Below are 13,505 nucleotides of genomic sequence, written 5' to 3'. Positions count from 1 at the left end.
ATACTAACAATGACCACTGCCCTTTTCTCGATCTTAATATCTATATCACTAATGGAAAGCTGAATACTAAAATTTATGATAAAAGGGATGATTTTTCATTTCCTATCGTTAATTATCCGTTTTTAGATGGTGACGTTCCCTTGTCACCATCTTACGGTGTTTATATATCTCAACTTGTACGATTCGCTCGTGTATGTAACAATGTTTTCGATTTTAACGAGAGAAATTTATGTATTACTGAAAAATTATTACACCAGGGTTTTCGATATCACAAACTAGTCAAAACATTTACTAAATTTTATCATCGGTATAAAGACATCATTCGTAAATATAGCTCAACATGCAGACTTCTAATACGTTCAGGTATTTCACATCCAATTTTTTATGGTAATATTCTTTATAAAGCACAAAGGTGTCAGTATTCACCTCAGAAACTTACAAAACCTTTGAATAGACTTATTAAGAAGGGATATAATTACGATACTGTTGTCAAGTCATTAAAGATTGCATATTTTGGCGTTAATATTGAGTCACTGATAAGGTCTTTGCATCGGAACTAAACACATTTATTCTAAAAACAGTTGTTGGCATGACACGGGTTATGTTCTTCTCATATATGTTATGATGGTATGATACTAAACCCCTAACGGGAAGGATTGTGCCTGATGTTCATATGATGAAATCATAATCTTTCAGTCAGTTTAATTGAAGTCTGGAGCTGGCATGTCAGTTAACTGCTAGTAGTCTGTTGTTATTTATGTATTATTGTCATTTGGTTTATTTTCTTTGGTTACATCTTCTGACATCAGACTCGGATTTCTCTTGAACTGAATTTTAATGTGCGTATTGTTATGCGTTTACTTTACTACATTGGTTAGAGGTATAGGGGGAGGGTTGAGATCTCACAAACATGTTTAACCCCGCCGCATTTTTGCGCCTGTCCCAAGTCAGGAGCCTCTGGCCTTTGTTAGTCTTGTATTATTTTAATTTTAGTTTCTTGTGTACAATTTGGAAATTAGTATGGCGTTCATTATCACTGGACTAGTATATATTTGTTTAGGGGCCAGCTGAAAGACGCCTCCGGGTGCGGGAATTTCTCGCTACATTGAAGACCTGTTGGTGACCCTCTGCTGTTGTTTTATTTGGTCGGGTTGTTGTCTCTTTGACACATTCCCCATTTCCATTCTCAATTTTATTAAATTTTTTTATATATATGATTGCCAATGAGACAACTCTTCGCAAGAGACCAAATGACACACTGACAGAAACTAACAACTATGGGTCATCGTACTGCCTTCAACAATGTGTTAAGCCTATACCGCATAGTTATCTATGAAGGCCCCGAAGTGATAATAAGAAAAAATGATTGAAAGATGGCAAACTATAACTGACATTTACTCTGAAAATATTGAACAACTCTTAAAAAAAAAAATAGTCAGAACAGGAGTTTTAAGTAAGAAAAAGGCAGGATGAGCAACTTGGCAAAAAACTACTTGATGACAATTTATTTTAAAAAGAAATGTCAGGATAAACTAACAAAAAAAGAAGGCAGGACCGAAAAGGGTAAAAAATAAATAGGTAGGACAGAAATAACACCTCCCCCTTCTTTAGCCCTTTTTAAAAAATTTAATGGAAAGCTTTGTTATTCAAAAATAAATATTTTACCTCGATATTAGTTCCTATTATTGTTGAAATATCGTTGGATGCCACATCATTTCGTTTACATCCATACAGTTCCACTCGCATTGACGGGTGCCATCTGTATTCAACAGGGTTAAATACGATAAATCGAGTCTGTAATAAAAGATATGCATTATATACTTCACATGCTGGCTAACGACTGTTCTCATGTAAACTACTTGTTCTTTTCTCGGTGTTGGGCGGAATTAGTAGGTTTAACAGTTTAACTTATTCATAGATAATTGTTGTTATGGAAAATTTATTAATTATCGACAATGTAGACCATTTTTGAAGGGTACATTGATCGGTATATTGCCAAAGCTCGATTGTTGTGACCGTAACTGCAATGATGTTTAAATTGTTCTTTCAAGGTTTCAGGTACTGTAAATTATCTTTCTCTAATTCTATGGAAATATATCCCTTTCCGAACCCATTGTATAAACAAATTTAATCAAGGTGTGGTTGCCGGTGATCTCAGAAGATGATTGGCTGAGTCAACGGGTCAAAACCTTTCTCAGCTCCCTGAAATGATCAGAATGTTCTAACAGGTGTTTTAAATGAAACTGAAAACTTCGTGGAAAATGGAAGGCACTCGAAGGGATTTTGGTTTAGAAAAAAAAGGATTTTTTTCTTTTAATCATTAGAGAAGCAGATTATTACATAGTAACGCGTGGATTAACGGATTTATCCGATCTCGATAGTTAAATTATAAATTTTAAAGTCCTCGTCGAGGCTCGTACTTTAAAATTGATAATTTAACTACATCTATCTCGATTGGATAAATCCGAAAATCCACTTGTATCAATGTAATAATCTATATTTATCTTATACTAAAATTCTTTTAGAGACGCAAAGATTTGGTTAGGAAGTTGATTTTACCTGTAATAGCCAACATACCATTATATTTTAATGTATTAGGTATTTGCTCATTTCTTTTGCATGCAATTTCATGAAGCTGTAGATGGAAAACAAAACAAAATCTTGTGTGTGCGTGTTTGCTCTTTTTTGTTACTGATTGTTTTTGAATGGTTAAATCGATTTACAAATAATAAGTTATACGTTGTGCGCCTATTTGTCAAAATTTTAAGGCCCTGGTTTGAAGATGAGAACCCAAGACATCGTCAAATTGGTAAACAATAGGTCACGTAATTTTTTTAACCCATAAACTTGACCAAATTAGAAATTTCGATTTGAAATAGATATAAGAGGTGGTATGAGTGCCAATGAGACAAATCTCCATCCAATCACAATTTATTAAAGTAAAACTTTATATGTCAATGTACGGCCGTCAACACAGAACCTTGGCTCACACCGAACAACAAGCTATAAAGGGCCCCCCAAAAAGACTAGTTTAAAACCATTCAAACGGAGAAATAAAATAACGGTTTAATCTATATAAAAAACGAGAAACACTTATGAACCACATCAACAAATGACAACTTCTGAATATCAGATTTCTGAATTAAGACAGGTGCAAACAATTGCAGCGGATTTAAACGTTTTAATAGGTACCAACTTTCACCCTTGTCTTGGTGTAGTGGTTAGCGCATCGGACTACTCACACAAAGGTTCCTGTTTCGATTCCCGTTTCGAGATGAAAATTTCAGGGACTGAATTTTCGGCTCTGCTTGACACCATTTGCGAGTACGGTCTTGAGAAAACGATGATATTCCATCGCAAGGGGATGACAAAGGACTGACCCGTGTTAAGAGCGAGCAACATCTCTTGCACGTAAAAGACACCCATGTAGATTTCGAAAAGGGCAGGCTAATGCCGCTATGTACAAGGCAGCACTCACACCCGCAAAGTGGAAAGGGATTAATATAAGTTGCAAAACTTGTTTCCTGGTCAACTATAAATAAATATGTTTAAACTAACAATAGTTTAACATCACAACAAAGACAGATTTTCTCGAACAATGGTCAGACTGCTCTTTGTTAAATCAAAAATATTCAATAACAAAATTTAAAGGCACATTGTAAATCACTAAACCAAGAGCACCACATTTAACCCTTAAAAACAATATTATAAGTGAGTGTAGGTGCTCCGGAAGGGTAAGCAGATCATGGTCTTGTCTACATGTTGTGCTGTCCACATGTTATGTTATAGTTATTGACCAAGCAAGTCGGTATATTGGATTTAATCTGCACAGCTTGGGTGACCCTGATTAACCCGAACGAAGTAGGAGTTCGGGTTAAAGGGTCACACGAGCGTGCAGATTAAATCCAATATACCGATTTGATTGGTCAATGACTGTTTTAACATATGACGCCATCAATTTACGTGAACGTTCTAGCAATATTAAAACGATGTTCCGCAATCCACGGCTCCTGGATAAAGTTTTTTGTAGAGTAAAGAAAGGAGGAAATGAGCCTTTATGTAGTAAGACGTTGGTAAGTTTTAAATAATTTTTTTTTTTTATATATTTAGGCTTCTTCCTCAATTTTTACATTATTTGCGATTTAATTGTAATTTATTTCTATCGTTTCTGTTAAATTTATTCGTAATTTTTTTTTCTTGCAATCAGTGACGATTAATACTTTGACAAATTGAACTTTCAAATCGTTATTGACCGAGTAAAGATTAATTGATTTTCTTTCCTTAATGATATGCTTAGAGAAAGATGAAACGAGGAAGATTTTAGTACAGAAATTTAAAATGTTAAATAAACAGAAACAACGATTCGCTATCCAATCTTTAACCCCCTCCCACTCCCCCGACCCCCAAATAGTTCCTTTATAGGAATAAATTAAATATGCCAAAAATCGTAATAAAATTCATTGAGTCTAAATCTTATTCAAATCAGATTTCATTCATTTGAATATTCTTAAGTACATGCTTTCTTTTTTGGAAGAAACTACAAAAAAATCGTTATTATCTGACTTTGAAACAATTTAAGATTTACACTGTGTACACATAATAAAATAAAATATTTCATGTCCCAGTTTAGATAATAAAAAAGGAAGGAGAAACCTTTCTTTTTTCATCAGAGGATTCGTTTGCCAAGAAGTATAAGTAGTTCTTCTACAGTAATCACTAGACAGTCAACACTGATGTATTGAGGACAAACTCCGCCCGTGCTGGGGTTTTCGACTCCAATATTAATTGATTAGGACTGTCAGTTTTCCTAGCAAATATGTGTGGTTGTCTCCGGGCACTCCGGTTCCCTCTATCAATAAAAACTGGGCGCCACGTAATAGCCGAAACTTTTTTGTAACTTCAAGTCAAGTCAGATAGCGGATTCGTGGTTTGGTTTTTTTTATTTGGGGGAAAAGGGGGGGGGGTCGAATACGCTGTTCATCCTTGAATTGGAGAACGGAACCTTTTTAGTCTCGCTACAATCGTTGATATTTTTTTAATTTTATAGAATACATGTCACACTCCTTTCAGAATCGAGGAAACGCCCCTCAAGGTAAAAATATATTTGAATTGTGCAGTATATCTGGGGTAGTTAATGCACACCTTAGCTGTGCATTATTCAGATTATAGCACAGTAAGAACAAAGAGATTTTACCCATGTCATGTGTTAATATCATAAACTTTATAGTAACCTTTATCGTCGGATTAAACTGAATCTTTGTGACCTTGTCCCGTCTGTTGAATGTCTCGCCAAGTATTTCATCTGACAGGTACGTATTGTATGCAGTCCATATTAATCCATCTTTGCTGTGAAATATTCTGAAGGAAAAAAAATATGATTATTCTCAAGCTTAGCATCACTTGATTAAAACCTGATTAGTGAAAAATGAAAACAAAAACTTTTTTTTTAAATCATATCCGTCCGAAGTGCTATTCTTGATTTACCTTCATCGGGAACACTCATAGCCGCGAATTTATAAGATCTGAAACAGCTGCAGAGCTGGAGGACAATAAAAAATACATTAAATTAATAGCCTAATCCATCTAAGTTTATTTTTGCAGAAATAAGTTAAAATCTTAGTTTCTTACAATAATTTAAAAATTCAAAAACGAAAGGCTTATAAAGATTTGTCAGTATCGAACCATGCACCGGTATCGATCCCGTGCTGTAAAAATTATATTAAAAAAACGCTTTATAAATGTAATCAGTAGAAATAGTCAGAAAGAAATCGACATTTAGGAAAACAATTTGAACAGGATGAATACAAAACAAAAAACATATACACACAATATTAAAAAAAAACAATTATTAGCCCGGGGATGTTTAAAAATTTGGTACCAAGATAACATATAATCGAGATGGCTTTAAGTTCAAATGAATAGTCTAAAATGGATGTTTTATCATTAAACCATAAGACTCCTGTATAAACCAAACTTGAAGTACATAGACAAATGAACATATGACTGATGATCTGAATGGGGGGGGGGGGGGGGGGGGGGGGGTATCAACATGGGTTTTTAGGTACAGATGTGCAGCTGGGATTTCAAAAACACCGCCCATTCATACCTGCCCATTCGTATATTGTAGTCTTGTGAAACCTGACCCATAAAAATATTTCACGGCAAAATCATAACCCATTCATATATTCCATAGTTATCACATGTTTTTCTTTTACATCTAGACTTGAATTTAAACGATAAAACAGCATTTATACAAAAATCTAATCGATGATGAAAATTATTGACCCATTGCAGAACTAGGATTTCAAAAGGGAAGCTCCCAAATTAGGCAAAATTAGGAGTGGATCAAGTAAATGTCCACGCGTAAACCTTAAATCCACCTCTGATCTAAACATGTATAGGTGATTGTCAGAAAATAGATTAAAATATAGATTTAAAAGGAAAATATTTCATTAAGGCTATTTAATTTTGTTACATCAAAATACATTTTATACGCCATTTAAGTGCAGTGATGATTATAGATTTTTTTTGGATTTATTGATCGTCAGTAAAAAAATTCAATCCTTTTTTGTATGACTGTAAATGGACCGTGAAAAGAAACAAATCATACCTGAATGCTTGTGTGTGGTGCCAGTACCATTGGTCAATATCCTGTGTTGTAATACTTGTTATTTCCCAGAGTCCTTTTAAATCAATCTGTAAATACTGGTAAACATCATTTTCACCAGCAACCCAGCCTCCTGTATAGAATAAACATAATCACAGTGAAATCTGTTTTTAAAGACCACGTAAAGGAGCAGAGGCGGATTTAGGGGACCCGGCCCCCCTTTTCTGTGAAAAAAAATTGTTGATTATATAAGGAATCATTGAAGCATGACCGAAGCAGGCCCTTCCTGAGGCAGTCGGTGAGACCCCACTTATAAAAAATTCTGGATCCGCCACTGAGGAGAGCTAGCAAATAAGTGGTCTTTTAGTACAGGTTCGATCTATATGAAATGTACTACAGAGGGATCTAAAGATTAGTTGTCTTATAACACAGGGTTTTGCTCAATGCAGGTAGTCTTTTGAGCAGGTTTGACTGTACATTTCAACGAGAAAATGAACCAAGTCAGGAATATGACAGTTGTTATCCATTCCTTTGCTGTGATTGAGCTTTTGATTTTAACATTGATTAGGGACTTTCCGTTTTGAATTTTACGTTTTACATGTACATTTATATAAAAACAAGGAGATTGGTACGAAGTATACGTCAATAAGACAACACCCAAAATTCATTAATTATTACCAAAGTACTTGAAGATTAAAAAAGTGTCCAAGAATGAAAAATATCTATTATGATAGCAAATATAAACATAATCTCAACCCCTTTTTCAAGTCCTGTAACCCAGGAACATTTAGCGTGAGACCTACTTTCACAACTCAGAGCCCTGTCAGTAAAATTTATTGTGTTTTGCTTTGTTTGTATTGGCTTTACTTACCTTTTTCCAAATTTTGCAGAGCTTGCATTATAATCAGCGCTGTATACAGAGGAGGCAGAAAACTGGTCATCTCTCAGATCAGAAGTCAGTGACTCATTGCAGGTAACTGCATCTGAAATAAGATTCACCTCTTATACGTATTAGTTGCTATTACATAGCACAGTGTACATAACCATGTGCAAGAAAGTTAACGATAACCGAAATATTTTGTTATAAAAGATGCATTTGTGCCGGTATGCATATTTTTATCTTTAATTTAACCTTCACTGTATGCATGATTAGTTTGTATTGATGGAGGAAGCCAGCGTGTCCAGAGAGGACAACTGACCTTTAAATAATCCTTAACATTGTTGGTGTTTGACTCCACTTTCATATCTATATAATAAGCTATATCATGGCGGTCCGTATATGTATTGGTGGAGAAAGTCGAATGCCGGCATTTTGGTCGGGAGAGAACTTCCGACCTTCGATATTTCATTAGCATTGACTGGGTGTGGGTGTTTAATGCAACTTTTAGTACTACAGTCTATATCAGAGTCAGAGTTCCGGGAGAGAACCACCTACCATTGAGTAATCATTATTAATTTGTTATTGACTAAGTATTGGTATTAAACGCCACTTTCTGCAACTACAGGTTAAATCACGGCGGTCAGTTTTGATTGGTGGAGGAAATCGAAGTTCAGAGAGAGAACCACCGACATTCGATTATTATTGATATTGACTGAATATGTTTGAATCACTGACTTTCGAGATGTGTTTAACAATTTACTGACTGTTAGTGTTCAACGCCTCTTTAAGCACTAAAAGCTATATCACGGTTGTCAGTTTTTATTGATGGAGGAATCCGGAATGCCGAGAGGCAACCACCGACCTTGGAGTTATCCTTCACATAACCGTAAGCTCAACATAGAAGCAGGAAAAACAAGAAACTATAAGCTATACAAATAAAGCAAAATTTCTTATCTATACAATAGTAGGCTAGTTGCAACATAAATTGTTCGCCTTTAATTTCAATCGAATTTATGTCAAGGTAAAGCTTGCCCCCAAAGGTGACTGGGGAATAGAAATAGGGTCACTTGGTCTTCTTCCGACCGGCAGTAAAACCCTTGCCGAAGTGGGGCGTCCGTTGGCTGTGCGGGATGTATCAAGTTCGCAGTCACGTCTGGTCAGATTGGGGACGTTAAATCCGATGCCTCGTGTAAAGAGAGTGCCACGCTTTGCACGTTACGAACCCTTGCAACAACTCTTTGAGGAGTCCGTAGGTGACCTGTTGCAAGTCAAAATTTCTGTCCCTATATACCCTCATTTTCTAGTGGCAGTCCAAATTTCACCGACTATCATCCCAAACGGCCTCTATTATGACAAGACCTACCTATTGTATTTATTGTTAACTTGTTCTCGTCCTGAATATGCATACAATATTTGCCACTGGACGTTAAGCAACCAACAATCAATCAATGATATATATAAGGATGATTGATTTGTTTATTGTCTATTTCTTATGATCTACATTACATAAAGTGATTCTGTAAATTATGTTTGAAAGATAAATGATTAATGGATTAACAAGATCTTAAAAAAAATGAAATATGAATATAAATATGAATATTTAAATTGTATTCAAGTGAAGACTATAATTTACTTAATAAATTTCCAATAATCATCTTTAATTAATCAACAATTAAGATTAGTTCACTTATTGTTTATCAGGATTTGGCTTGAAACAGTTTTAAAATTTTAGAACTTTTAATTATAACAAACCATTGTTTTTTAGTTTATACCCCATCAATCATAATAAGTATTTTAGTCATTTCAATTTTTTATAAGAATTGAATATATATTTTTGCAATCAAGAAATAATCCACATTTCAATAAGATTAGGTTTTTTTAATTTGTTTACGTTGAAAACTTACATTTTTAATGCCCTGTATTGAACAATACTTTAAAAATTGATCAAGAGGCACTCTACAACTTTTAATCTTCAATGTCATATAACCTATGTTTCAACTTACAAAATGCCCCAAAACAACATTTTTAGATTATTTTTGCTGACATTGTAAAGTTCTTAGCTGTTGGTCTAGATTTTACAAGGATAATTGGTAACATTTACTTAGTAGAAGAATTTTTTATTTTCAAATTTTTTGTTGTTTTTTTTGCAACATGTTCAGAACAGGCAACATTATTTGGATAAGATATAAACTGCAGTTTAGATAAAATTGTGCAAATTAAGAGACCCATATTATTTAATTTGAGCTCATTTTATCCTCACACTTTTCCTTCTAAAGACCTCCTTTTAATGCAATTTTCAGCAATAGTGCTTTATTAATGTTCATTTTCCCCCACCATACCTTAATATGAAATTATTCAAACTACTGTTCTAATCTTTCCATGAATGATTTCTACCACTTTAATTTGTTGGAATCTTCCGTAGCAATCCTACCCAAGTAAGTATTTCGTCTACCGACGCGAAATTTGAAATAAACGCAGTAAAAGGTACCTTCCTATGTCTTTTTATTTTCCACAAACTGGGTAATTGCTTCATAATACCGATAAAATGTCTGTCATAGCAGTTTGATAAGTGAAAATTTGTTTTTTTTTAATTGCCAGTATTCTTTATCATCCAAGCCCTCCTTAACATACTTAAACAACAGCTTCCTTGTTTCAGAATTGTAGATGGATATTCGATGGAATGTTTTTGGAAATATATTACAATCATAGTAAACGTTATCTCCATATGAAACTTCACAATAAGAAATATTTGTTGACTTGAGTTGTAAAAAGATGAAGCTGTGTGGCCTTTTTTTCTGCAAAATGTATAAAAGTTTAATATCTTGAAATAGACACTTGTTGGACATTGGGGGACCACATCAGATCTGTATCATGCAACAAAAACCTAACATAAAAACGAACCTTATGACAAAAGAGATTATTTCAGCTTTCCAATTGTGAACTGTCCATTTCTAAGTAGCAACATTCCAGCAGCACCTGCATACGGGGTATACATCTCCCAATTGATACGATATTCCCGTGCTTGCATTTCCTATCATGATTTTCTTGATAGAGGGTTGCTGCTCACAAGGAAGGTATTAAACCAAGAGTTCCAAATGGTGAAGTTGAAATCATCCCTTCGTAAATTTTACGGACGCCATCACGAGTTAGTTGACCGTTATGGAATAACCGTTTCACAAATTATATCGGATATGTTTCTTACGTCGTAACTCCATTCCCCCCCCCCCCCCCCTTCATGAATGTGATCTACCGAATTAGACTATTTACCGGATTTGTTATCACATAAGCAACACGACGGGTGCCACATGTGGGGCAGGATCTGCTTACCCTTCCGGAGCACCCTTCCGGTATCTAAATATAATTTCATTAAAAACAAGATGCAAAATATACTGCATATAAAATTACAACACAGATTAGTCCTTTAAAAGCTGATTTATAAATACAGAGTTCATTTTTACTTAGAATGTCCACTCTACATAAATTTTAGAAATCAGCTATTTGAAAACATTCAACACTTAGCTGCTATCTCCATAAAACATATTTTGTTTGGAACAGATGAAATTTGTGTTGAGCAAAACCCAATCCTTTTTAGAAATGTACATAGTTTAACTTATATACGCCATACAAAAAGATTCTTTGATTAATATTGCTGTATTTTATAAAGTGTACTGGTATCCAATTGTTACTGATAAAACATAATATATTTGTTGTATATACTTTTCATATTGTACTGAATTATATAGTTGCTGTCATCTTGAAATTTTGTATATTGTACTTATATGGAGAGGATTATCTTAAGTTGCTATAACTTGTATCAAATCCTATTGTATATTTAGACAATAAAAAATGTTTAAACTAAACCATCTTAACTAAACTGTTTTTTTTCTGTTTCCGTTTTCTGTTTCCGTTCCATATTCCATTCCGTTTTCCGCCGTTTAGCAACACCCACTGTTAAAACTTTAAAATGCACACACGGAGCAGTGATGTTTTGATTAAAGGTGTAAAATACAAGACGCTTCAAAATAGCCCTGGCATGAACTACATTCAAGGCAAGTTGGTCCTACCTCTTTTTTTAATAGAGCTCCACTAATGAGTCTTTTGTAGTCGAAGTGCGCGACTGGCGTACGCAATTTGAATATAAGTATTTATGATGAATTTATTTGCATGGTAGATATTATGGGGGTCTTAGATAATTTTAAGTATGAATGTTAGTTGTTGAAAGTCGTCCAGTGTCAAATATTTCATATAATTTAGGACAATAACAAATTAATAATACGTACAAAAGATAGGATCTGTAATTGAGGCCAACAGGAATATAAGGGTGGGGATAGAAATTTTGAGAGCAGATTTGAACTGTGCAGTATATCTTACATGTCTTAGTTAGTTAAAGCACACCGTCAAAGAGCTGTGCATTATCCACATTATTGCACATTAAAAACAAAGAGAGTTTGTACATACTATTAGCAGATTAGCTAAAAATCTATTTTAAGAATTTGTGTTTTAATGTTTTATCATTTTTAATATGCATTCGTATCCATCTATATGTAAGGGTGCATTAGTGATTTTTGCATCATTCATCAACTAGTTGAACATTAATCTCACACTTTAATCAAAGCTTTACTCATAAATATTAAAATAACTTACCGATATTTAATTTGTGTACCGAAAATAGAAATATCAAACTGTAAAATATTTCTATCCCACATAAACATGATAAATTCATTGCAAAATAGTAACTGTGTGCTATACACATTCACATACACATTATAGATTCTATCTTTAAACCATTAAATCTCTACATGGCAAGTTATAACTAACCGTAGAATTCAAATTGGTGTAAAATGATAAGTATATATCATATTTGTGTCAAGTAGACAGAAATATAATATTAAGTAAGGGGATTCCCAATGATTCAGCATATCGCACACCCTTGTATGGTGAATCCGGATATATTTGGTCATAATAATAACAAATAATATTTGTTTTGGTTCCTTTTGAGATCAAACAAATGCTAAACTTTAGATAACATTTTAAACAAGTTAAGAAACTGACAAGTGAAATAATAATTAAATCCGGCTAAAGGACAGGATAAGTGACAGCGGCCATAGATGTCCTAATTTTTACACTTCTATTTTAAACTTTAATTTACTGAAATTAAAATTTAACCGGTATTTCAAGTTGAGGAAAAGAAAATAGTTTTAAAAAGTATCACACAACAACACAGATATTCGTTATCAGTTCATAGATATAGATAACTTCTACGCCTTTTTGTTAAGGTTCTTAATAACCCTTTATTTTACTCTGAGTACAGACAAAGCTGTGATCCTGAAAACGTTTTAAGATATGGCAGAAAATAGATAATTAAATTTCGAATGCATTTTATGTTCAGAAAATTATAAACTTCGATTTTGCTATTCATTTTTTTTTTATTTCTGCAGAAGCTGCCGCCGCCAACATAAACAAAGTTGGGAAAGAGGTTTGAGAGCTTTTTATTATATGTTCGTTAGATTCTATCTTTAGTTTTGAGTCCTATAATTGTTATCGGGAACCGCCCTCCCTCCCCCCATTTTTTCCCCCCAAAAAACACGGTTTATAGGAGACAGGAGTCCACAAAAAAATTCTGAATTACTGGTCTTATGCATTTCTATATTCTTTATTTTTTTTTTTTTTTTGTTGCCTTTTTTTCTATAATGGTATTTTTTTCGCCGTATTTTGGTTTTTGACCATGGTATTAATTCTCTATTTCGTTACCTCCCTCACAGGCACTTGTCTCAGAAAAAAAATTCCTACATACCTTAATATAACACGATATGAAAGGGTTTTTTTTCTGAGACAAGTGCCTGTGACCTCCATCTAAATCATAGTGATTATACTTTACACATGCACACAGACAAGGACTTGTGATTCAGTGGTTGTCGTGTATGACAAGAAGACGAGGGGAAGGTTTCCAGCGAATGCCATTACAAGGAGAAAAATAATTGATTCGGCATTTGTCTCTTTACTTCATCAGTTGTCGTG

The 13,505-nt window shown here is 33.9% G+C and overlaps 1 protein-coding gene across 1 annotated transcript in view; it reads right to left on the bottom strand.

Moving 5' to 3' along the window:
- The window catches only part of LOC139527098 (uncharacterized), a 33,254-nt gene extending 20,925 nt beyond the window's left edge, over nucleotides 1-12,329 (bottom strand). The window contains exons 1-5 of the mRNA XM_071322368.1: nucleotides 12,132-12,329; nucleotides 7,479-7,590; nucleotides 6,611-6,740; nucleotides 5,232-5,358; nucleotides 1,666-1,794 (exon numbers count right to left, since the gene is read on the bottom strand). Of these exons, the coding sequence (XP_071178469.1) occupies nucleotides 1,666-1,794; nucleotides 5,232-5,358; nucleotides 6,611-6,740; nucleotides 7,479-7,548 (456 nt within the window). The 5' untranslated portion in view covers nucleotides 7,549-7,590; nucleotides 12,132-12,329. The remainder of the gene's footprint in view (nucleotides 1-1,665; nucleotides 1,795-5,231; nucleotides 5,359-6,610; nucleotides 6,741-7,478; nucleotides 7,591-12,131) is intronic.
- Between the last annotated feature and the right edge of the window lie 1,176 nt (nucleotides 12,330-13,505).

Source organism: Mytilus edulis, chromosome 6, assembly GCF_963676685.1.
Source record: "Mytilus edulis chromosome 6, xbMytEdul2.2, whole genome shotgun sequence".
Taxonomy (NCBI): Eukaryota; Metazoa; Mollusca; class Bivalvia; order Mytilida; family Mytilidae; genus Mytilus; species Mytilus edulis.
The sequence above is the reverse complement of the archived record's forward strand: the minus strand, read 5'-3'. Positions and strand labels throughout refer to the sequence as shown.